At 42.7% G+C, this 23,761-nt stretch overlaps 1 protein-coding gene across 1 annotated transcript in view; it reads right to left on the bottom strand.

Annotated features, from left to right (window-relative positions):
• The window catches only part of trpm3 (transient receptor potential cation channel, subfamily M, member 3), a 114,077-nt gene extending 101,985 nt beyond the window's left edge, over positions 1 to 12,092 (bottom strand). Inside the window, 4 exon segments of the mRNA XM_023979230.2 lie at positions 9,454 to 9,625; positions 10,117 to 10,241; positions 11,299 to 11,512; positions 11,955 to 12,092. Coding sequence (XP_023834998.1) covers positions 9,454 to 9,625; positions 10,117 to 10,241; positions 11,299 to 11,512; positions 11,955 to 11,957 — 514 coding nt within the window. The 5' untranslated portion in view covers positions 11,958 to 12,092.
• Positions 12,093 to 23,761: the final 11,669 nt, after the last annotated feature.

Here is a 23,761-nt window from a genome sequence, read left to right as displayed (position 1 = left end):
AAAGATACCAAAAACAATTTAGTCCAATCAACGTAGGCTAAATATGATGTGGCTGTCCATGGTTCGGATTTCTGTGTGCGTGTGTGTGTGTGCAGGGTAGCCTAGTGGTTAGAGCGTTGGGCTAGTAACCGAAAGGTTGCAAGTTCAAATCCCCGAGCTGACAAGGTAATCTGTCTTTTTGCCCCTGAACAAGGCAGTTAACCCATCATTGAAAATAAGAATTTGTTCTTAACTGACTTGCCTAGTTAAATAAAGGTAAAATACATTTTAAAAATCAGATAGATAGATGGCCTACATGTCACACCCTGACTTTTGTTATATTTGTTTTCTTTGTTTTTTTGGTTAGGTCAGGGTGTGACAAGGGTGTTTTGTTTAGTTTTTGTATTGTCTAGGGGTTTTTGTCTTGTCTAGGGTTTTTGTTTGTCTATGGGGATTTTGTAGGGTCTAGGGGTTTGTAGGTTTATGGTGGCCAGAGTTGGATCCCAATCAGAGACAGCTGTTTCTCGTTGTCTCTGATTGGGGAGCCTATTTAGGTTGCCATTTTCCATGTTGGTTTTGTGGGTAGTTGTTTTCTGTCTCTGTGTCTGTACCAGACAGGACTGTTTCGTTTGTGCCATTTTGTTATTTTTTGTTCTAGTGTTCAGTGTTATTAAAAATCATGAACACGTACCACGCTAATTATTTGATTTCTCTCTAGAGAAATAGCCTGTTTGGCTCACAAAAAAAACAATACTAATTGGAATTCAAGTAATTGAACCGATGTCGGACAATTAGTTATTTAATAACCAAACTCCCCCAGCACTACACAAGAATGAAGCGATACACAAGAATGAAGCTATACACAAGAATGAAGCTATACACAGGGAGTACCCATACCAGATCAATGTACAGGGGTACAAGGTATTTGAGGTAGATAAAGGTAGAAGTAAAGGCTGGTTTACAGTCCGTCTAGCAACGTGTCTGTAGACAATTGTCGCTGCGACATCATGAACATTCTATTGTCGTCCGACATCAAACTTGTTGTTTTCGTTTTGAAAAATAAACACAAAACGACAGCATGACAGCAGTCCGGTGCTCCAAATAGCATACCTTCTCTATTTTTACACCAAAAAACTTATCCGTTTAAAAATGTATTCAGTAAATGTCAACCTAGCAAGCCATGCAACTAAAGGCAGTATTCTAAAAACAATGTTTTGGTTCGTTGTTAGCTAGTTAATTAACTGGCTAGACAGTTCAAATAATGACCAGAGTATAGCTGACAACGTCTTAACTTTAGCTACTTTTAATTCATTATTAAAGGAAAATAAACCCACAACAACATAATTATTTACAAGGTAATGGCAAACTTACAGAAAATAGCTTACTGTCACAGTGTGCCAAAATTAAAGTAGGCAATTCTATCTGAGAATTTTAGAACTCCTGCATCATCTGCGTCACAGGAGGATTTGAAGTGGTTGCTATGGCAGTCTGGTAACCACGACAACAGATGTTGCGACAGTCGCAGAGACTTGAACTTTTTTCATGTCTGTGCGACAAGGGAACTGACAGTCGTAGCGACGGTCTACAGACATTCAACTGGGGTATAAATGTAATTATGTTTTGAGCAGCGACACTCTAATTGTCAAAGTCATGTTGTTAGTCCAAGCAGTGGTGGAAAAAGTACCCAGTTGTCATACTTGAGTAAAAGTAAAGATACCTTAATAGAAAATTACTCAAGTAGAAGTGAAAGTCACACAGGAAAATACTACTTGAGTAAAAGTCTAAAAGTATTGGGTTTTAAATATACTTAACTATCAAAAGTAATTTCAAATTCCTTATATTAAGCAAACCAGACGGCACGATTTTCTTGTTTTTTAAAATTACAGATAGCCAGGGGCACACTCCAACACTCAGACGTCATTTACAAATGAAGCATTTGTGTTTAGTGAGTCCTCCAGATGTCACGCCCTGGCCTTAGTATTCTTTGTTTTCTTTATTATTTTAGTTAGGTCAGGGTGTGACATGGGGAATGTAAGTGTTTTTGTATTGTCTTGGGTGGTTTGTAGTGTCTAGGGGGATTTGTTAGAGTGTATGGGTTTGTGTTGAGTGTATGTGTCTAGTTAAGTCTATGGTTGAGTGTAGGTGTTTAGAAAAGTCTATGGCTGCCTGATTTGGTTCTCAATCAGAGACAGCTGGTYATAGTTGTCTCTGATTGGGAGCCATATTTAAGGGAGCCATAGGCTTTAGGTATTTGTGGGAAATTGTCTATGTTTAACGTTTGTAGCCTGTATGTATGTGCACAACGTTTGTAGCTTCACGATGGTTTTGTTGTTTTGTTAGTTGGTAAAGTGTTTCGTGTCGTGTTCATCTTCTTCATTAAAATAAAGAGAAGATGTATTCATATCCCGCTGCGCCTTGGTCCGTCTCTCCACACGATCGTGACAGAATTTCCCACCAAAGGATCAAGCAGCATGATCAGCGGCAACAGGAGCAACGCAAGGAGGAATGGCAATGGGAGCGTAATCTGGACTACACTACGTGGGAGGAGATTGACAGGTGGGCGATCGACCCAGGGCGAATGCCGGAGCCCGCCTGGGATTCTCTGGCGCAGTGCGAGGAGGGATACCGGCGAATGGAGGCAGCTAAACGACGCGGTAGGAAGCCTGTGAGTCAGCCCAAAAAAAATCTTGGGGGGGGGGCTTAAAGGGAGTGTGGCGAAGTCAGGTAGGAGACCTGCGCATACTCCCTGTACTTACCGTGGAGAGCGAGAGTACGGGCAGACACCGTGTTACGCAGTAGAGCGCACAATGTCTCCTGTACGTGTGCATAGCCCAGTGCGGGTTATTCCACCTTCCCGCACTGGTAGGGCTAGATTGAGCATTGAGCCAAGTGCCATGAAGCCGGCTCTACCTATCTGGCCACCAGTGCGTCTCCTCGGGCCGGCTTACATGGCACCAGCCTTACGCATGGTGTCCCCGGTTCGCCTACATAGCCCGGTGCGGGTTATTCCACCTCCCCGCACTGGTCGGGCGACGGGGAGCATTCAACCAGGTAAGGTTGGGCAGGCTCGGTGCTCAAGGGAGCCAGTACGCCTGCACGGTCCGGTATTTCCGGCGCCACCTCCCCGCCCCAGTCCTGTTCCACCAGTGCCAACACCACGCACCAGGCTTCCAGTGTGTCTCCAGAGCCCTGTTCCTCCTCCACGCACTCGTCCAATGGTGCGTGCTCCAGCCCATTACCACCAGTGCCTACACCACGCACAAAGCCTCATGTGTGTCCCCAGAGTCCTGTGCGTCCTGTTGCTGCTCCCCGCACTAGCCTTGAAGTGCGTGTCCCCAGCCCGGTACCACCAGTGCCGGCACCACGCACTAGGCCAAATGTGCGTATCCAGGGTCCAGTATGCCCTGTTCCTTCTCCCCGCACTAGCCTTGAAGTGCGTGTTCCCAGCCCGGTACCACCAGTGCCGGCACCACGCACCAGGCCTACAGTGCGCCTCATCCGGCCAGAGCCATCCGTCTCCCCAGCGCATCTGAGCCATCCGTCTCCCCAGCGCCATCTGAGCCATCCGTCTCCCAGCGCCATCTGAGCCATCCGTCTACCCAGCGCCATCTGAGCCATCCGTCTCCCCAGCGCCATCTGAGCCATCCGTCTGTCCCGAGCCATTAGAGCCGCCCGTCTGTCCCGAGCCGTCAGAGCCGTTCGTCAGTCAGGAGCCGCTAGAGCGTTCGTCAGTCAGGATCCGCCAGAGCCGCTCAGACAGGATCTGCCAGAGCCGCCAACCAGACAGGATCTGCCAGAGCCGCCAACCAGACAGGATCTGCCAGAGCCGCCAACCAGACAGGATCTGCCAGAGCCGCCAACCAAGACAGGATCTGCCAGAGCCGCCAACCAGACAGGATCTGCCAGAAGCCGTCAGCCAGCCATGAGCAGCCAGATCCGTCAGCCAGCCATGAGCAGCCAGATCCGTCAGCCAGCCATGAGCAGCCAGATCCGTCAGCCAGCCATGAGCAGCCAGATCCGTCAGCCAGCCATGAGCAGCCAGATCCGTCAAGCAAGCCATGAGCAGCCAGATCCGTCAGCCAGCCATGAGCAGCCAGATCCGTCAGCCAGCCATGAGCAGCCAGATCCGTCAGCCAGCCAGGATCCGCCCTTCAGTCCGGTGCTGCCCTTCAGTCCGGAGCTGCCGTACCTCAGTCCGGAGCTGCCCCTTATCCTGGTACTTATCCTGGTGCTGTCCCTTATCCTGGTGCTGCCCCTTAGTCCGTTGCTGCCCTTCAGTCCGGTGCTGCCCTTCAGTCCGGAGCTGCCTTACCTCAGTCCGGAGCTGCCCCTTATCCTGGGGCTGCCCCTTATCCTGGTGCTGCCCCTTATACTGGTACTTATCCTGGTGCTGTCCCTTATCCTGGTGCTGCCCCTTATCCTGGTGCTGCCCCTTATCCTGGTGCTGCCCCTTATCCTGGTGCTGCCCCTTATCCTGGTGCTGCCCCTTATTCCAGTGGGGTTTAGTAAGCGGGTAGTGACTATGGTGGGGTGGGGACCACGACCAGTGCCGGAGCCGCCGCCGTGGATGGACGCCCACCCAGACCCTCCCCTAGACTATGTGCTGGTGCGCCCGGAGTTCGCACCTTAAGGGGGGGGTTATGTCACGCCCTGGCCTTAGTATTCTTTGTTTTCTTTATTATTTTAGTTAGGTCAGGGTGTGACATGGGGAATGTAAGTGTTTTTGTATTGTCTTGGGTGGTTTGTAGTGTCTAGGGGGATTTGTTAGAGTGTATGGGTTTGTGTTGAGTGTATGTGTCTAGTTAAGTCTATGGTTGAGTGTAGGTGTTTAGAAAAGTCTATGGCTGCCTGATTTGGTTCTCAATCAGAGACAGCTGGTTATAGTTGTCTCTGATTGGGAGCCATATTTAAGGGAGCCATAGGCTTTAGGTATTTGTGGGAAATTGTCTATGTTTAACGTTTGTAGCCTGTATGTATGTGCACAACGTTTGTAGCTTCACGATCGTTTTGTTGTTTTGTTAGTTGGTAAAGTGTTTCGTGTCGTGTTCATCTTCTTCATTAAAATAAAGAGAAGATGTATTCATATCCCGCTGCGCCTTGGTCCGTCTCTCCACACGATCGTGACACCAGATCAGATGCAGTAGGGATGACCAGGGATTTTTTTCTTGATAAGTGTCACACCCTGATCTGTTTCACCTGTCTTTGTGATTGTCTCCACCCCCCTCCAGGTGTCGCCCATCTTCCCCATTATCCCCTGTGTATTTATACCTGTGATCTCTGTTTGTCTGTTGCCAGTTAGTTTTGTTTGTAAAACCTACCATTGTTTGTTTCCCTGCTCCTGACTGTTTTCCTGCTCCTGTTTTCTAATCCTTCCCGGTTATGACCGTTCTGCCTGGCCTGACCCTGAGACCGCCTGCTATTTTGTACCGTACCCCACCGTTCTGGATTATTGACCCCTTGTCTGCCCTGACCCTGAGACTGCCTGCTGTTCTGGACACTTTACTCCCTTTCTGGATTATTGACCACTGCCTGTCTTGACCTGTCGTTTGCCTGCCCTTGTTGTTGTAATAAACTCTTGTTACTTCTACACTGTCTGCATCTGGGTCTTACCTAAATGTGATAATAAGTGTGTGAATTTGACCATTTTTCTTTTGCTAAGCATTCAAAATGTTACGAGTACTTTTTGGTGTCAGGGAAAATGTGTATATATAAATTTAAATAGGTAAGTACAGATACCTGAAAAAAAGACTTAAGTAATACTTTAAAGTATTTTTACTTAAGTACTTTACATCGCTGAGACCAAGTATAACCTGGCCTTGAGAATTGATAATAAGAGTAAGAATAAAGAACAGTGGCAGCAGCATATGAGTGTGAAAGTGTATTATTGTGTGTGTTATGTGTGTGGGTTTTGTGTGAGAGTGTCAGGTAAGTGTGTGTGAGTGAGTGTGTATATGGTGTGTATATACAGTGGGGCAAAAAAGTATTTAGTCAGCCACCAATTGTGCATGTTCTCCCACTTAAAAAAATGAGAGGCCTGTAATTTTCATCATAGGTACACTTCAACTATGACAGACAAAATGAGAAAAAAAAATCCAGAAAATCACATTGTAGGACTTTTAATGAATTTATTTGCAAATTATGGTGGAATATAAGTATTTGGTCAATAACAAAAGTTTATCTCAATACTTTGTTATATACCCTTTGTTGGCAATGACAGAGGTCAAACGTTTTCTGTAAGTCTTCACAAAGTTTTCACACACTGTTGCTGGTATTTTGGCCCATTCCTCCATGCAGATCTCCTCTAGAGCAGTGATGTTTTGGGGCTGTTGCTGGGCAACACGGACTTTCAACTCCCTCCAAAGATTTTCTATGGGGTTGAGAACTGGAGACTGGCTAGGCCACTCCAGGACTTTGAAATGCTTCTTACGAAGCCACTCCTTCGTTGCCCGGGCGGTGTGTTTGGGATCATTGTCATGCTGAAAGACCCAGCCACGTTTCATCTTCAATGCCCTTGCTGATGGAAGGAGGTTTTCACTCAAAATCTCACGATACATGGCCCCATTCATTCTTTCCTTTACACGGATCAGTCGTCCTGGTCCCTTTGCAGAAAAACAGCCCCAAAGCATGATGTTTCCACCCCCATGCTTCACAGTAGGTATGGTGTTCTTTGGATGCAACTCAGCATTCTTTGTCCTCCAAACACGACGAGTTGAGTTTTTACCAAAAAGTTATATTTTGGTTTCATCTGACCATATGACATTCTCCCAATCTTCTTCTGGATCATCCAAATGCTCTCTGGCAAACTTCAGACGGGCCTGGACATGTACTGGCTTAAGCAGGGGGACACGTCTGGCACTGCAGGATTTGAGTCCCTGGCGGCGTAGTGTGTTACTGATGGTAGGCTTTGTTACTTTGGTCCCAGCTCTCTTCAGGTCATTCACTAGGTCCCCCCGTGTGGTTCTGGGATTTTTGCTCACCGTTCTTGTGATCATTTTGACCCCACGGGGTGAGATCTTGCGTGGAGCCCCAGATCGAGGGAGATTATCAGTGGTCTTGTATGTCTTCCATTTCCTAATAATTGCTCCCACAGTTGATTTCTTCAAACCAAGCTGCTTACCTATTGCAGATTCTTCCCAGCCTGGTGCAGGTCTACAATTTTGTTTCTGGTGTCCTTTGACAGCTCTTTGGTCTTGGCCATAGTGGAGTTTGGAGTGTGACTGTTTGAGGTTGTGGACAGGTGTCTTTTATACTGATAACAAGTTCAAACAGGTGCCATTAATACAGGTAACGAGTGGAGGACAGAGGAGCCTCTTARAGAAGAAGTTACAGGTCTGTGAGAGCCAGAAATCTTGCTTGTTTGTAGGTGACCAAATACTTATTTTCCACCATAATTTGCAAATAAATTCATTAAAAATCCTACAATGTGATTTTCTGGATTTTTTCCCCTCATTTTGTCTGTCATAGTTGAAGTGTACCTATGATGAAAATTACAGACCTCTCTCATCTTTTTAAGTGGGAGAACTTGCACAATTGGTGGCTGACGAAATACTTTTTTGCCCCACTGTATAGTCTTGTGAGTGTGCATAGAGTAGTGCAAGACAGGGCCAATGCAGATAGTCTGTGTAACCATTCATGGACATTTAAAAAGTGTAAAACAGGTCAAGAGGTCATTGTTGAATGGTCACAAACATGGCAAAAAGGGGTTGTATCTTCATATGTGAAAAATGTTGACACATTCATGTATATACTGATAAAACAGTGTCACATCGCATAAAGTGATTGTAGTGTATGGTGCAGAACATGGTAGGTTTTATACAGGACATTGTAAGGAGCCATTAGGTTCAAGGTGGAGACATGAAGGAGTTTGGATGACTGAGTACTAAACAGACTGAGAGTAAGTTCAGCATTATTAGAAAAGACTGCAAACGTATCAGTTTGATAAAACAGGATAGGGCTACCGAGGAACCAATGAACTGTTATGGACATAAATTACATGAACATTTGGGGGATAGCAATCATATCATAGGATATAGCAGTATTTCCATAAGGTATACTGTGCAAAATGGGAAATATAAATTCTTCATGAGCATAGAACACTTAAATAGTCATAAATGAAAACAGGGATTTGTTGATAAAACCAGCCGACAGGTACAATCAATCATAGCAGGAATTTGGTTAAAATAACTGATTAAAAATACAGTTTTCAGAAGCAGGTTCATTTCTGGATTTGCTCCATTTCAAATGATTGAGAAGTCTATTTTAAGAGTGGCGGCAACGAGGTGTGTGCATTTTATATTTATGCAAATAAATGTGGTTCTCAGGCTCCATAATACGTCGGAAATTCAAGTAGGAGAATGTGATGTGACAAGGGCCTCACATAGACAAGCTCACAATCCTTCTTCAGAAATAATGCAGTTGTGGAGGATACGCTAACAAATAGACAGATATTAGGGCTGAGCATTACCAGGGATGTCACTATTTGATATTATCACAATACTGAGGTGCCAATACGATATATATTGCAATTCTTTAAGTATCATGATTCCATACAAATTGCGATTCGATACTGCAATTGTATTGCGATGATGTTCCAAACATATTACTTACTATATGTCTGCTGCAGAGGGATAAGCAAGAGCCATGAGAAAACGAGTCATCAGTCATGGAAATAAAAGTGCTGAAAACATATTGGCTCACCATTTTTTTTAAAGACGGAGAACAAGAGAAGGAACAATTATTTTGTTTTTGCACAGGCACAGCCGACTAGCTCAAAAATAATATTGAGATATATTGTAAAAAATAATGTCCCGATATTTAACTGTATCCATCACTAAGAGATCATTTGAAAAAGTATATTGTACTCTCAACACCAGCAGTGGCTGTGTTGTGTACATGTACGTACATACAAGCTCTGAATCAGTGAAACACATGGCAGAACTATTTTGACTGTTTGCTGAGGTTTTCTTGCTCTCTCAAACACACACACACACTCACACATGCACACACACACACACTAGAAGAAGTAGAAAGGGAGGATTACTGGCTTCAGTTGAGGCGATGATGACCTATGTCAGGTGATTAAATACTTGGTTGAGGGTAAAAATCTCCAAGATAGAGAGGGCCAGTTTCAAAGCCTTTTGAAGAGAATTACCTGAGGCTAAATCTGACAGAATACCAGCATGAATATGAATAGGAAATATTGACCAGTTTGTCTACATGAACGAGCCTGTCATTGGGTCGTAGTAGAGTACCAACATCCAGCAGATTTAACAGATGCAGTGTAAATTACTTAGGGAATATGAAAATAACTGAAAATACTTGCACAATATTTTATTAAAACACTCTCCCATAGGTGAATACAGTAACGTTGGGAGGTCATCATTTATACAGTGTGCACTGTGCAGGTATCTTTTTGTTTATTTTTAAGCCTGTCATTGGATCTTGCTGTGATTTACAGGGGCAGGCTCCACTCACGTGTGTTGATTTTCTGCAAGGAGATGTGTTTCTCTAGCTGTCTACGCAGTCTGACCTCAGCACCGTACTTCCCTGTTGTCCCATTATCGGCCAGGATGAAATGGGAGTGCAGGCTGTTGAGCACAGTCAGCTTGCTCAGCGGGTTGGACATGGTCTGATACGGTCGGACCACCTGTTGGACCACGACAAAGTATTCATCATCAACACGTTCCACTTACTCAGCATGTTTAGAAAATAAACTGTCAAAGACAATATATAGTCTCTGGTCAACTGCATCCTGGGTGTATGCTTGAGATCGAAACACCCATACACACAGAAATACAGTAGAAGGCACATACACACGCACACACAGTCTTGTACAGCTAACCTTGTGGGGACACTCAATTCAGTTCCATTCAAAATCCTATTTTCCCTTAACCCTAACCCTAACCTTAACCCAAAAACCTAACCTTAACCCTAACCCTGATCCTAGCTCCTAACCCTAGCTCCTAACCCTAACCATTAATGTAATTCTAACCTTAACCCTAAACCCCCTAGAAATAGCACGTCCACACACACACCCACACACAAATACAGTATGGGCACACATGTATGAATGCACTCACACATGCACTCACACACACGCTTGCAAGCATTCACTCACACACACACACTGTAACTTACGTCTTTTCCCACCAGGTCCTCCTGGTTCTCCACAATGCCCCAGGGGGCAATGCCGATAGTGCAGATCTTCCCCCGGGATTTAGAGGCATGGTCCTTCAGCGCATCACCCACATGCCGGATCACCCCTGAGTGTATGTTTGTGATATGTGACAGAGAGAGGGGGAGGGAGAGAGAGTGTAATGTCGTGTGTGTTGTGTGTGTGTGTGTGTGTGTGTGTGTGTGTGTGTGTGTGTGTGTGTGTGTGTGTGTGTGTGTGTGTGTGTGTGTGTGTGTGTGTGTGTGTGTGTGTGTGTGTGTGTGTGTGTGTGTGTGTTGTGACATGAGAGAGGATATAGATTGTACATGTGAGTGAGAGAGTTTTATGTATGTGTGTTTTAGACAGAGAGATTAAGAAAGAGAGGCATTCTGCCATTATTGATACATAGACTGATCTTAAATAAATGACACACCCACTACTGAAAGATAAAGTCAGACATCAACACAGCACCCAGACACAGAGCGACAGACAGGTACTGTATATATCAGCCCCCCACCTTTCTCTCAAACTCTCTCCCCCTCTATCGCCCCCCAGTCACGCCTGGAGGGTCACCATGCATCACCCAGGTGGGTGCCACACATTGGTGGTGGATGAGGTGAGTTTCCCCCTACTATGTATGTAAAGCGCTATGTGTACCTCAGTTGGTAGAAAAGTACTATATAAATCCAATCAATTATTATTATCTCATTTCAACCCTCTGCCTGACACTCACTATTCACTTCTTTCTGTGCCCGAAGTCCTCCTCTCCATACATCTTTCACCCTCCTGTCTTTTTCTTTCCTATTTCTTCGGTTTCTCGCCATCTTGTCTTCCCCCATTCTATCTCTTCTATATCCAATCTCTGCCCCTCTCTCTCGTTTCTGACACACCTGTCTCTCTTCTCTTTCTGTTGATAACCTTTCCCATATACGCAGTGACCCTTTGAGGTGACCACTCGCCAGCGAGATTACACCCAAATGTAATGTTGCAGCTACAGTTAAGGTTAGGGTAAGCATTAGGGTTAAGCTGAGTTTTTTCGATGATTAACACAAAACAAGAGCAGCGACAAACAGAAGCATAGGGTTAATGGGTAACAACGACACAGCACGTGGTTGTTATCAGCCCGCTAAGTGGGCCTGGTTTATTCCTCCACCCACCCAGCCCACCTGTGTTGACCCCGCCAGTGAAGATCCAGGCTCCCGTTGTCATGGCAGCCTTGATGAGGCCCTTGCCAAAGACCTGTTTGAGTTTGGGCTGCAGCTCAAAGTTCTGCAGGCCCCCATGCACTGAGATGAGCAGCTTGGGAAGGTCCAGCTGCCACTCCTTAGTCATAAGGTGCAGCAGGAGTTCTGGTTTGGTGTCATAGGACACACGCACATACTGCAAATGAACACACGAATGAAATTAATTTGTATGTTTGATGTTAAAGTCTCCTCACTTTTTTTGTCTTGAATCTTTTCCTATCACAGTGCATTTTCTTGTACATGAGACAAATATTTGTGAAACAGAAAATAAAGAAATGTCTGATATAATATAATCAAACAACCAATAGGTGTCATTTTGTTGGTATTGAATCAATGTAAAATATAGATTAAAATGAGAGAGCACAATACAGCTGTTCAAAACATTTGATTACATACATTTAATAAGCTCATTGGAATCTGATTATTTTAACTCTCATCAAAAATCTGTCTGCAGTCATGTAGATAGGCCCTATCTGCCTGTAGATAATGCTAATGTGAATATGTCCTTATTTATCTATCAATCCTATGTCTATGTAAAGCAATGTTATATCATTCAATCGCATGTATAAAGTGGTCACCATGGCTTTGTTAGAGTGGCCCCCTCCCTGGAACTCGATGGTTCCGAAGGCGTCGGTGGGGCTGAGCTGGGTGTGTTTGCTGATTGACCATTTCTCCGATAGGCTGTCATTCTTAACCAGACGCTCCGCCTTATCATTCTGACTGGAGGAGATGCCGGGGGGCAGGCCAACGTGCTGACCAATCAGACGGCCGCAGCAGCACCTGAGGAGGGAACAGGTGGACAGGTAGTCAGAGCAGGAGCCGGCTTCCTCTTCCTCACTCTCCTCCTCTTCATCTTCCTTCCCAACCTCCTCGTCTTCCTCCTCACTCTCCTCGTCTAACTCAGAGGTGAAGTGAAACATTCTGAACATTGCCGATAGAAATGTCATGAATAGAGCTGACATGATTCCCGTATTCTACATATTGGACATTCAGGATTGTTCTACATAATACATTTCTCTCTGAACGTGTTGCATCCTTCTGAACAGACCCCAGATGTGCACTAGAGCTGGGGAGGAGGAAGTGACATGTGGGGAAAGTTCCCTTTCTTCTACTATGAGAGAACAGATTTCAAAGGCTGTCCACACAAACCCCATGCAGCAGACTCTCTCTCCTTCCTACACATCTGTTAAACCATTTAATGTAGCCATTAGACATACTAGTGGTCAATGGTCATATGCAAAGGACATAAATGGAGTTGAAATGTGACAGGTCCAGACAGGAGCCTCTGAAAGCAGACAACTGGAAACTTAATTCTGAGATGATGTAAGCGCCGGCCTGAGATAAAATAAGAACATTTCTATCCACCTGCACGTTGTCGACTCGGTTTTTACAGATGTAAAAGTAACAATTTGATCCTGGAGCACCAACATTTTTCCTCCAAAGCTTACAAACAGTAGCTTCTAGTGTGATGTGTGGGTGGTGCTCGAGTCAGGCAGTTTCCTCTCCATCTGTCACCTGGAGCGATAGCAGTAGTCTACATTTCCATAATACCATTTGACAGCGATAGAGGGGGGGCGGGGGGGAAACATCAGTTTTTCAAATTGTGTACTACATTCTGCAGATTGCATGCTTTATTTCAGTGTGATGTAACTCCCTAGAAATTGTGATTTTGGTGATTCACAACATTTTATTGTGTGTGCTTATTATGTTTGTTCTGAATGCCCACTTAGGCAGAACATACGGCAGATTCATTGAAACAAACATTTAATTACATCCTTTAGAGATACACCTCTCATTCACTAGAGTGACATATCACATCCACTTAGAAGAAAATGTGCTATTTAGAACCTAAAAGGGTTCTTCAACTGTTCCCATAGCAGAACCTTTGAATAACCCTTTGTAACGGTCTTGAGATGACAAACGCTGGGAGACAGGAAGCAAGTACAGGGTGAGGATTTAATAATAAATAGACATGAAACAAAGAAAAAAGAAAWGCAGATGCTGCCATCATCTACACTGTATTTCTGACAAATTTGATATCATTTTAATAGACAAAAACAAGGACMTTTCTAAGTGACCCCAAACTTTTGAACGGTAGTRTATATATAYATRTATATRKWWRYWWMCRTAYGKWWRYWWMYATATAYATRTATATATAYACTACCGTTCAAAAGTTTGGGGTCACTTAGAAAKGTCCTTGTTTTTGTCTATTAAAATGATATCAAATTTGTCAGAAATACAGTGTAGATGATGGCAGCATCTGCWTTTCTTTTTTCTTTGTTTCATGTCTATTTATTATTAAATCCTCACCCTGTACTTGCTTCCTGTCTCCCAGCGTTTGTCATCTCAAGACCGTTACAAAGGGTTATTCAAAGGTTCTGCTATGGGAACAGTTGAAGAACCCTTTTAGGTTCTAAATACATACATATACATATACATATACATATATATACATACATACATAATACATATACATATATATATATATACAGTTGAAGTCAGAAGTTTACATACACTTAGGTTGGAGTCATTAAAACTCGTTTTTCAACCACTCCACAGATTTCTTGTTAACAAACTATAGTTTTGGCAAGTCGGTTAGGACATCTACTTGTGCAGGACACAAGTAATTTTTTCAACAATTGTTTACAGACAGATTATTTCACTTATAATTCACTGTATCTCAACTCCAGTGAGTCAGAAGTTTACACACACTAAGTTGACTGTGCCTTTAAACAGCTTGGAAAATTCCAGAAAATGATGTCATGGCTTTAGAAGCTTCTAATAGGCTAATTGACATAATTTGAGTCAATTGGAGGTGTACCTGTACCTGTGCTTGACATCATGGGAAAATCAAAAGAAATCAGCCCCCCAAAAATTGTAGACCTCCACAAGTCTGGTTCATCCTTGGGAGCAATTTCCAAATGGCTTAAGGTACCACGTTCATCTGTACAAACAATAGTATGCAAGTATAAACACCATGGGGCCGCGCAGCCGTCATACCGCTCAGGAAGGAGAGGCGTTCTGTCTCCTAGAGATGAACGTACTGTGGTGTGAAAGTGCAAATCAATCCCAGAACAACAGCAAAGAACCTTGTGAAGATGCTGGAGGAAACAGGTAGAAAAGTATCTATATCCACAGTAAAACGAGTCCTATATCGACATAACCTGAAAGGCCGCTCAACAAGGAAGAAGCCACTGCTCCAAAACCGCCATAAAAACGCCAGACTACGGTTTGCAACTGCACATGGGGACAAAGCTAGTACTTTTTTTGAGAAATGTCCTCTGGTCTGATGAAACAATAATAGAACTGTTTGGCCATAATGACCTGTTGATGGAATGTATATGTTTAAATGAATGATTAGAATATTCCACCCTGAAACTATATAATTGTATGTAATTGATTAGAATCATCAGTGAAATACATTAGAATCATCAAATTATTATTAATGATGTGTGTAGTTTTAGTCAGAATTAGGGTAAAACAATATATCTGTACAATATGTCTCTATAGTGTCTTAAACACAGACTGTCTGAGCAAGATTCGGTGCCGACCTTGGCTAGGTGCCGCTGAGAGATTTGGGAAAGGACAGGGAGTGCTTCTCACGGTCTCCCTAATCTTTTTCGGCTGGGTATTGATACAGTATGTGCGTAGGATACCTACTGTTCGTGTGTATGTATGTGCGTATGACATCTACTGTTTGTGTGCAAAATGATGTGCGTAAGGAGCTAGTATAAAATGAATGGTTTTGTACAACGAAGGAGCGCGCCCGTGAATAAACATTTTGACTATCATAGCTGGGCCTCCGTCTGTTTCATTCAACCAGTATCTTACAAATTCTGGGTTGCAGACTGAGTAGTTTAATTGATTTGAGTTATGAACATTGAGAACATAATTATCGTAACATGACCATCATTACGTTTGGAGTAAAAAGGGTGGAGGCTTGCAAGCCGAAGAACACCATCCCAACCGTAAACCACGGGGGTGGCAGCATCATGTTGTAGGAGGGACTGGTGCACTTCACAAAATAGATGGCATCATGAGGTAGGACAATTATGAGGATATATTGAAACAACAACTCAAGACATCAGTCAGTAAGTTAAAGCTTGGTCGCAAATGGGTCTTCCAAATGGACAATGACCCCAAGCATACTTCCAAAGTTATGGCAAAATGGCTTAAGGACAACAAAGTCAAGGTATTGGAGTGGCCATCACAAAGCCCTAACCTCAATCCTATAGAAAATTTGTTGGCAGAACTGAAAAAGCGTGTGCGAGCAAGGAGGCCTACAAACCTGACTCAGTTACACCAGCTTTGTCAGTAGGAATGGGCCAAAATTCACCCAACTTATTGTGGGAAGCTTGTGGACTCAAGGACATTCAGAGACTTGTCCCGAAGCCACTCCTGCGTTGTCTTGGTTGTGTGCTTAGGGTTGTTTTCCTGTTGGAAGGTGAACCTTCGCCCCAGTCTGAGGTCCTGAGCGCTCTGGAGCAGGTTTTCATCAAGTATCTCTCTGTACTTTGCTCTGATCATCTTTCCCTCGATCCTGACTAGTCTCCCAGTCCCTGCCTCTGAAGAACATCCCTACAGCATGATGCTGCCTCCTACATGCTTCACCATAGGGATTGTGCCAGGTTTACCCCAGAAGTAATGCTTGGCATTCAGGCCAAATAGTTTCATCTTGGTTTCATCAGACCAGACAATCTTGTTTCTCATGGTCTGAGAGACCTTTAGGTGCCTTTTGAAAAACACCAAGCAGGCTGTCATGTGCCTTTTACTGAGGAGTGACTTCTGTCTGGCCACCATACCATAAAGGCCTGATCGGTGGAGTGCTGTAGAGATGGTTGTCCTTCTGGAAGATTCTCCCATGTCCACAGAGGAACTCTGGAGCTCTGTCAGAATGACCATCAGGTTCTTGGTCACCTCCCTGACCAAGGCCCTTCTCTCCCGCTTGCTCAATTTGGTTGGGTGGCCAGCTCTAGGAAGAGTCTTGGTGGTTCCAAACTTCTCCCATTTAAGAATGATGGAGGCCACTGTGTTCTTGGGGACCTTCAATGTTGCAGAATTGTTTTGGTACCCTTCCCCAGATCTGTGCCTCGATACAATAATGTCTCGGAGCTCTACGGACAATTCCTTCATGCTCATAGTTTTTGCTCTGACATGCACTGTCAACTGTGGGACCTTATAGAGAGAGGGGTGTGTCAATTTTGTTACCACAGGTGGACCCAACTCAAGTTGTAGAAACATCTCAAGGATGATGAATGGAAACAGGATGCACCTGAGCTCAATTTCGAGTCTCATACAGTAGCAAATGGTGTGAATACTTATGTAAATAAGATATTTCTGTTTTTTATTTGTAATACATATGCAAACATTTATAAAAAACGGTTTTTGCTTTGTCGTTATGGGGTATAGTGTGTAGATGGATAAGATAAAACAATTATGTAATCAATTTTAGAACTTAGCAAAATGTGGAAAAAGTTAAAAGGTCTGAATAATTTCCGAATGCACTGTATACAGTATATATATATACTCATTCAATGGTTTTCTTTATTTTTACTATTTTATACATTGTAGAATAATAGTGAAGACATCAACATTAGGAAATAACATATATAGAATCATGTAGTATCCAAAAAAGCGTTAAACAAATCAAAATGTATTTAATATTTGATATTCTTTGAAGTAGCCACCCTTTGCCTTTTATGACAGTTTTGCACACTCTTGGCATTCTCTCAACCAGATACATGAGGTAGTCACCTGGAATGCATTTCAATTAGCGCTTGATGATTTTTGTGACTGCACTTGAGGAAACTTTCAAAGATCTTGAAATTTTCCAGATTGACTGACCTTCATGTCTTAAAGTAATGATGGACTGTCGTTGTGTTAAATGCTCATAAAAGTTTGAAAAATGTATTGTTCAAAACAAGCTGTTCAGTTATTTACTACTCTGCCCCTCAGTGACTGCCAGCAGCGACAGTTCCGCCTCTGTGCAAGCATTGCTTGGATTGTGTTGCCATAAGGGGGAACTGCCTATGGCATAATTTATAATAGCACAAAGAAATGGACCGTCCTGGGGCGGTCAAATGTGCGTTTAGTCAGAACTTCTGGGGCTGCGCTCTAGTCTCGTCCCAATCAGTCTCTCGCGCCAGATGGCTTACTTCCGCACGTGACTCTAGGTTGAAGATGGGAACCTAGACATGACTAGATTTGCTCTATCAGATGGCACTAAAGCAAAAAGTACATTTGTAATTAACTTGTAAATAAATAATCTTAACAATCATAGGAGCCTGGGCCTTGATAAACCGGACAACTACATCTAACAAGAGTGGAAGGATAGAGGGATACACTAGCAAGACCTTTCTCATCATGGATCTGGTATTGAAAAAAACATGGCCAATTTTGTAGTTTCACCCTGATTCAGGTTCTACTGTAGGTGACAAGTTGTGTGGACAAAAACAGAATAAAACCGGGTGTATCACAAAGCATGAACAAATTAATTACCCAGCTACAGTAATTTTGAGAAATATAGAAAAATAGTTTGTCGATTTATTTTGGTCATATTAACCAGTTATCTACCTTTGACAAGCAGCTAGCTAGTTATAGCTATCTAGCTTGCTAGATAGTTAGAAAATATCAAGTCTTTTAAACTCATATCTAACTCAGAAATATGTTTATTAACTGACTAGCGCATCATGCTTTGCGACTTTATGTTAGCTAGCTATCCCCAGTGATCAACTGTGCCATGTATGGTGTCTGGGAGGATGTAAATAATATAATTTCCCATTCACATTGGATGACAAAATTGTATTCTAAAACTCACTTACCTATGGGGGTCTTTGGCGCTCACTATGATATGAACACATTCTCTCTTGCTGAAGGCTCGTTCTATCCACGATTTCTGTGCCTGGAGAGAGAAGAGAAGACGCTCAGTCACTTCGTCCCTCAAACGCAAACAACAGGATTCTTAACGTGAGAGAGTGAGGCTAGAGCATTACAGGTGCCACATCAAGAGGCATGCAAGCAACTAGTACCAAGCTAAACCCTCAGTGCGAGTCTGAGCCCAACTCATTACCTGGGAGGAGGAAAGGCATGTCTCTACCAAGTGACAAAGCACTTCATTAGAGTGGGTGGGAGGATCACCATATTAAGCTTCACAATACCTAGGGGATTTAGTAAGTCTTACACAGACACATTCTCTTCAAGGACCAGGTAGCTAGCTCTTGCAGAATTTGAAGTGCATACATATAAACCACATAGCCTCAGGTCTCCTATCTGCTATCGACTATTTAAGATGCATATTTGATGTCTTAAAACCAAGCGTTGGAAATGACTATCAAACATTTGCACACACGCGCACACACCGCAGTATAGCAAAACGCAAGCTTACACTTACATGCACTTGTATTTTTAACTCACAAACTCATCCATGCAAACTAACACACACTCAAATGCAAAGATTTTATATAGTTTATCGACACAGGCTTTTCCCCATTGAGATAAAGTGTAGAGAGTAAGTGGATGGTCTGTGCACCCAGGCAGTAAATTCTGTTTGAATGTGTTAGATATGAGCAGTTCTTCATCCTGCTCCTGTGGAGTCCATAAATATGGAACATTTCCTCATTTCCATGGTATTGTAGCATAACTGACAGCCAATGGAAAGAAACGTGTGTGTCGGTGGGATGCTGCTGTCATGTCTACTGCAGGGTCTGAGGGAGAGAGCTACAACAACAGCACTGGACTGGGATCCGTCACTGACAACATACCTTTTTAAACAGCTTTTTGAGGAGTAGCGGAAGTGAACACTGGAACCCCAAAGAACTTCTGATGAGTTTGTAAACAACAGCTGTTCCGTTGCGGCTGTAAACAGCTAGCTAGCTAACTTGGTCTAGTTGTTTCTCAAGGTCAAAATTACCATAGTATTCGCGGGTGGGATGGGCTTTATGTCTGGGGACTAATCTATTTTTGAAAATGTAAGTTTATATATTTACCAAAGAAGCATCACAACGGGGTGCATTGCCTGCATGGATAGTAACGTTAGCAGCAGGATGTGGCGGCGCCAGTAGGATGTGTAGCACACGGGTAAGTTGTTTATCAAGTTAACCATCTATTCTAGGTAACGTCAGCTAGGTAGCTAGTTAGTGTCACGCCCTGACCTTAGATATCTCTGTTTTCTATATATTTTGGTTAGGTCAGGGTGTGACTAGGGTGGGTACTCTAGTGTTGTATGTCTAGGGTTTTGTATGTCTAGGGTTTTGTATCTCTAGGGTTGTGGTAGGTCTAGGGGTTTTGTATTTCTATGTTGGCCTGATATGTTTCCCAATCAGAGACAGCTGTTTATCGTTGTCTCTGATTGGGGATCATATTTAGGCAGCCCTGTTTCCCACTTTCTGTTGTGGGATCTTGTCTATGTTGTAGTTGCCTGTCAGCACTCGTTTGTATAGCTTCAAGTTTTGTTATTTTGTTAGTTTGTTCAGTGTTTCATTATTTTAATAAATAAGAATGTACGCATACCACGCTGCGCCTTGGTCCGATCCTTATAACGAACGTGACAGTTAGCTACATGTAAATATGATAGACAGCGTTCCAATATAAAAAAATGACACAAACGTTAGCTTGATCTAAGCTAGGTAGCTAATGATTAGATTTCCAGACCCAAAGAGAGAACTATGACAATACAAAAACACAATTGCAATGAAATATGAAATATTATATCACTTGAGAATAATGAAGCAAGTTCTGGTCTAATTTCTGCAGATGAAGGTCCCAAAGAAAGTCCCAAATCCTGGAGAGACTGAAGAGTATATCTCCAATGGGTTATAAATGCTATTGGTTTACTCTTTGAATTGGTTGTAGGACTACAGAAATTATGTTAAAAGTAACAACGGATAGACCTAGAATATGCATGGCCAACCTTGCTCCTAGAGATCTAGTTACTTGGTGTACAGGTTCCGTTCCAGCCCAGCCCTGACATTATGCTTATGCTTATTATTTATATTACACACTATTCATTTAACTATTCAATCATATCTTCTTTTGGAGTAAACCCAATAATCATTTACATATGCATTCTTTGTATTTTATTAAATAAAGTGTTGATTCTTTGATCTAAGTATCGTGTATTTGTTGGTCATTAAACATTCCCTATTTGTCTGTTTATTTGTTTGTCACAAATTTGTGCTGCAGCTGAAGTCCTTGATCATTGGTGGGGGTGTAACAATCCCTGTACGGCTGACCTAGGATGCAACCCCTGTCCACAACAGCACTTCATACTCACAAAGCAGCGTCCATTATCCTACCAAAACCATGATCTTGGTTGAGCTAGGATAACAGTACTTTAGATCTCAGGGCAGTTGACATCACCGTACGATAGCTACTAGAGCTTTGTCGCACTGTCTTTCCTTGATTACTCACATTCTATCTCCTCACATGTATTGTATCGCAACTATATTGGAGAAGGTACAAGGTCCCTCCACTCTGACCTTTTTCTCCAATGGGTATTTAGAAGGAGGTGAGGAGAGGAATCGAGGATGAATTGAGATAGAGCCTAGCACTAACCTGTCAAGTAGCTCACGTGCTACACACTCACCCCTCGGCTACACTCACTGACCTTCTTATCACACAGTCGGAGGCTGAGATACTTTCGGTGGCGTAGGAGGAGGTGAAAGGGGTGCGACTGTAGCAGAGGTGAGCTGCAGGTGAGTTTTAGTAGCCACTGTGATGTGATGTCATCACCCTGAGACTTGAAGTAGTGTCTCCACCTGTCTTATGAATGTATCTAGATTTTAATATCAAAAGTATTTAAGTTGCGGCAGGATCCCCTCCTGCAATTTTGCACCGATTTGATTCATTCTGCTGCACTCACTGTTCTCCTTCTCCAGTGGTTGGCATGCTAGCTACACGTGTCATTTGATTAGTGTTTGCGTCCCGGCCCGGTCAGCCATACAGGGATGGAACTTTGTACATGGCCTTCACTGTGGTCACTCTCCAGGTTTTTTTTCTCTTGCCTCCACTATCCGTGTTCTACCGTTTTGACTACAGTGGATGTGAGATTATTTATGGCATGCATGTTCAATGCAGACATATGATGGGATTAGTATTGGCCTCGTGGGCAAGTCCAATGCACTTGTAATAATTTATAAGAGAATAAAATGCTGATACTGGAAAGATCCGTGTGTGGGTTTTTCCTTTTTCATTAGACAATTAAGGAGGCTAACCATGTTGAAGGATACAAGATTTGACTTTTACAGCTACTGTACATTCCATCATGAAATGGATTAGTGCAAGCCTTGTAATGAAGGTAGGCCTTAAGGATGACATGCACAGGAGATAGACATCATTAGCAAATAGCAATCATGAGGGTGTGCAGAAATTAATATTTGAAGGTTATTTGATTTAATTTCTAAATACATGTTGCTTGAAATAAAGTTGCAATTTGTTTGCTTCATGTTGCGTCATACTGGTGTAATTAATATGCAGTTCAAAGTTATCACCACTAGGTGTAGGCGCCAGCATTTGTATTATAGTCTAGCTTTACTATATGTAAACCAACCACTTGTAACATGGCCTTGTAACGTGAAGTCGATAATATATGCCTAGCACAAGCTAGTGGTTAATTAAAACTACAGTACGTTTCTTAATTGAAACTATGAAGGCAATACATCTGGGTAAAATATAGTTGCCTTTTGGAAGAAGAAGATGGAGAGCTAGGCGAGACAGAATGGTGAAGAGGGAGAGAGGGGTTGATAGTGGGGTAATTACTGCTGCTAGCTAACTTTTCATGTAAACAATGTGGCCGTCAAACACTGGACTCGTATACTAGCTACATTTATTTCAGTTATATCGTTCACTGTCATGAGAGAAATATATCGATCTAGCTGGCTAACAAGATAAGCTGATCTTTCTCTACCTTCACATCACGCTAGCTCTGTCGTTATTTGCTGTGCGAGTCAAATCAAATCCAATTGTATTTGTCACTTGGGCCGAATAAAACAGGTGTAGAACTTACAGTGAAATGCATACTTACAAGCCCTTAACCAACAATGCAGTTCAAGAAATAGAGTTAAGAAAATATTTACAAAATAAACTAAAGTAAAAAAATATATAAAAAGTACAGGGGGTACCAGTACCGAGTCAATGTGTGGGGGGTACAGGTTAGTCGAGGTAATTTGTATGTACACTATCGTTCAAAAGTTTGGGGTCACTTAGAAATGTCCTTGTTTTCCATGAAAACATACATAAAATGAGATGTAAAATGAATAGGAAGATGTTGACAGGTTATAAATAATGATTTTTTTATTGAAATAATAATTGTGTCCTTCAAACTTTGCGTTCGTCAAAGAATCCTCCATTTGCAGCAATTACAGCCTTGCAGACCTTTGACATTCTAGCTGTTAATTTGTTGAGGTAATCTGAAGAGATTTCACTCCATGCTTCCTGAAGTACCTCCCACAAGTTGGATTGGCTTGATGGGCACTTCTTACGTACCATACGGTCAAGCTGCTCCCACAACAGCTCAATAGGGTTGAGATCTGGTGACTGTGCTGGCAAGAACAAGTCAATGTGTGTACTGTATATATATCTAATTTGTTCAGTTTTTTGATTGGGTCAAGAAACACGAACTTGTCATTTTGTGCTAGCAAGCCAAATAACTTGCTAATTAGCAATTATGGTGTGCTGTTGCGCCGGCTGTTTACTGGGGAACCCTATTGACTACATCATCTCTGTGCCCCACACATACAATTATCTGTAAGGTCCCTCAGTCGAGCAGTGAATTTTAAACACAGATTCAACCACAAAGACCAGGGAGGTTTTTCAATGACTCGTTAAGCAGGTCACCGATTGTTAAATGTGTAAAAAATAAAAATAAAGCAGACATTGAATATCCCTTTGAGCATGGTTATTAATTAAACGTTGCATGGTGTATCAATACACACAGTCACTACAAAGATACAGGCGTTTTTCCTAACTTGCCGGAGAGGAAGGAAACCGCTCAGGAATTTCACCATGAGGCCACAAGGCCAGTTTAATGTCTGTGAAAGGAGAAAACTGAGGATGGATCAACAACATTGTTGTTACTCCACAAAACTAACCTAAATGACAGAGTGAAAAAAAGGAAGCCTGTACAGAATAAAAATATTCCAAAACATATATCCTGTTTGTAATTAGGCATTAAAGTAAAACTGCAAATAATGTGGCAAAGAAATTAACTTCATGTCCTGAATACAAAGCGTTATGTTTGGGGCAAATCCAACACAATACATCCCTGAGTAACACTCTTCAAATTTTCAAGCATGGTGGTGGCTGCATCATTTACATGCGTATGCTTGTCATCGGCAAGGATTGGGGAGTTTTTTAGGATAAAATAAATGAAATAGAGCTAATCACAGGC

This window comes from Salvelinus sp. IW2-2015, linkage group LG33 (assembly GCF_002910315.2).
Source record: "Salvelinus sp. IW2-2015 linkage group LG33, ASM291031v2, whole genome shotgun sequence".
Lineage (NCBI taxonomy): Eukaryota > Metazoa > Chordata > Actinopteri > Salmoniformes > Salmonidae > Salvelinus > Salvelinus sp. IW2-2015.
Note: the sequence above shows the minus strand (reverse complement) of the source record. Positions and strands in the feature narration are given on the sequence as shown.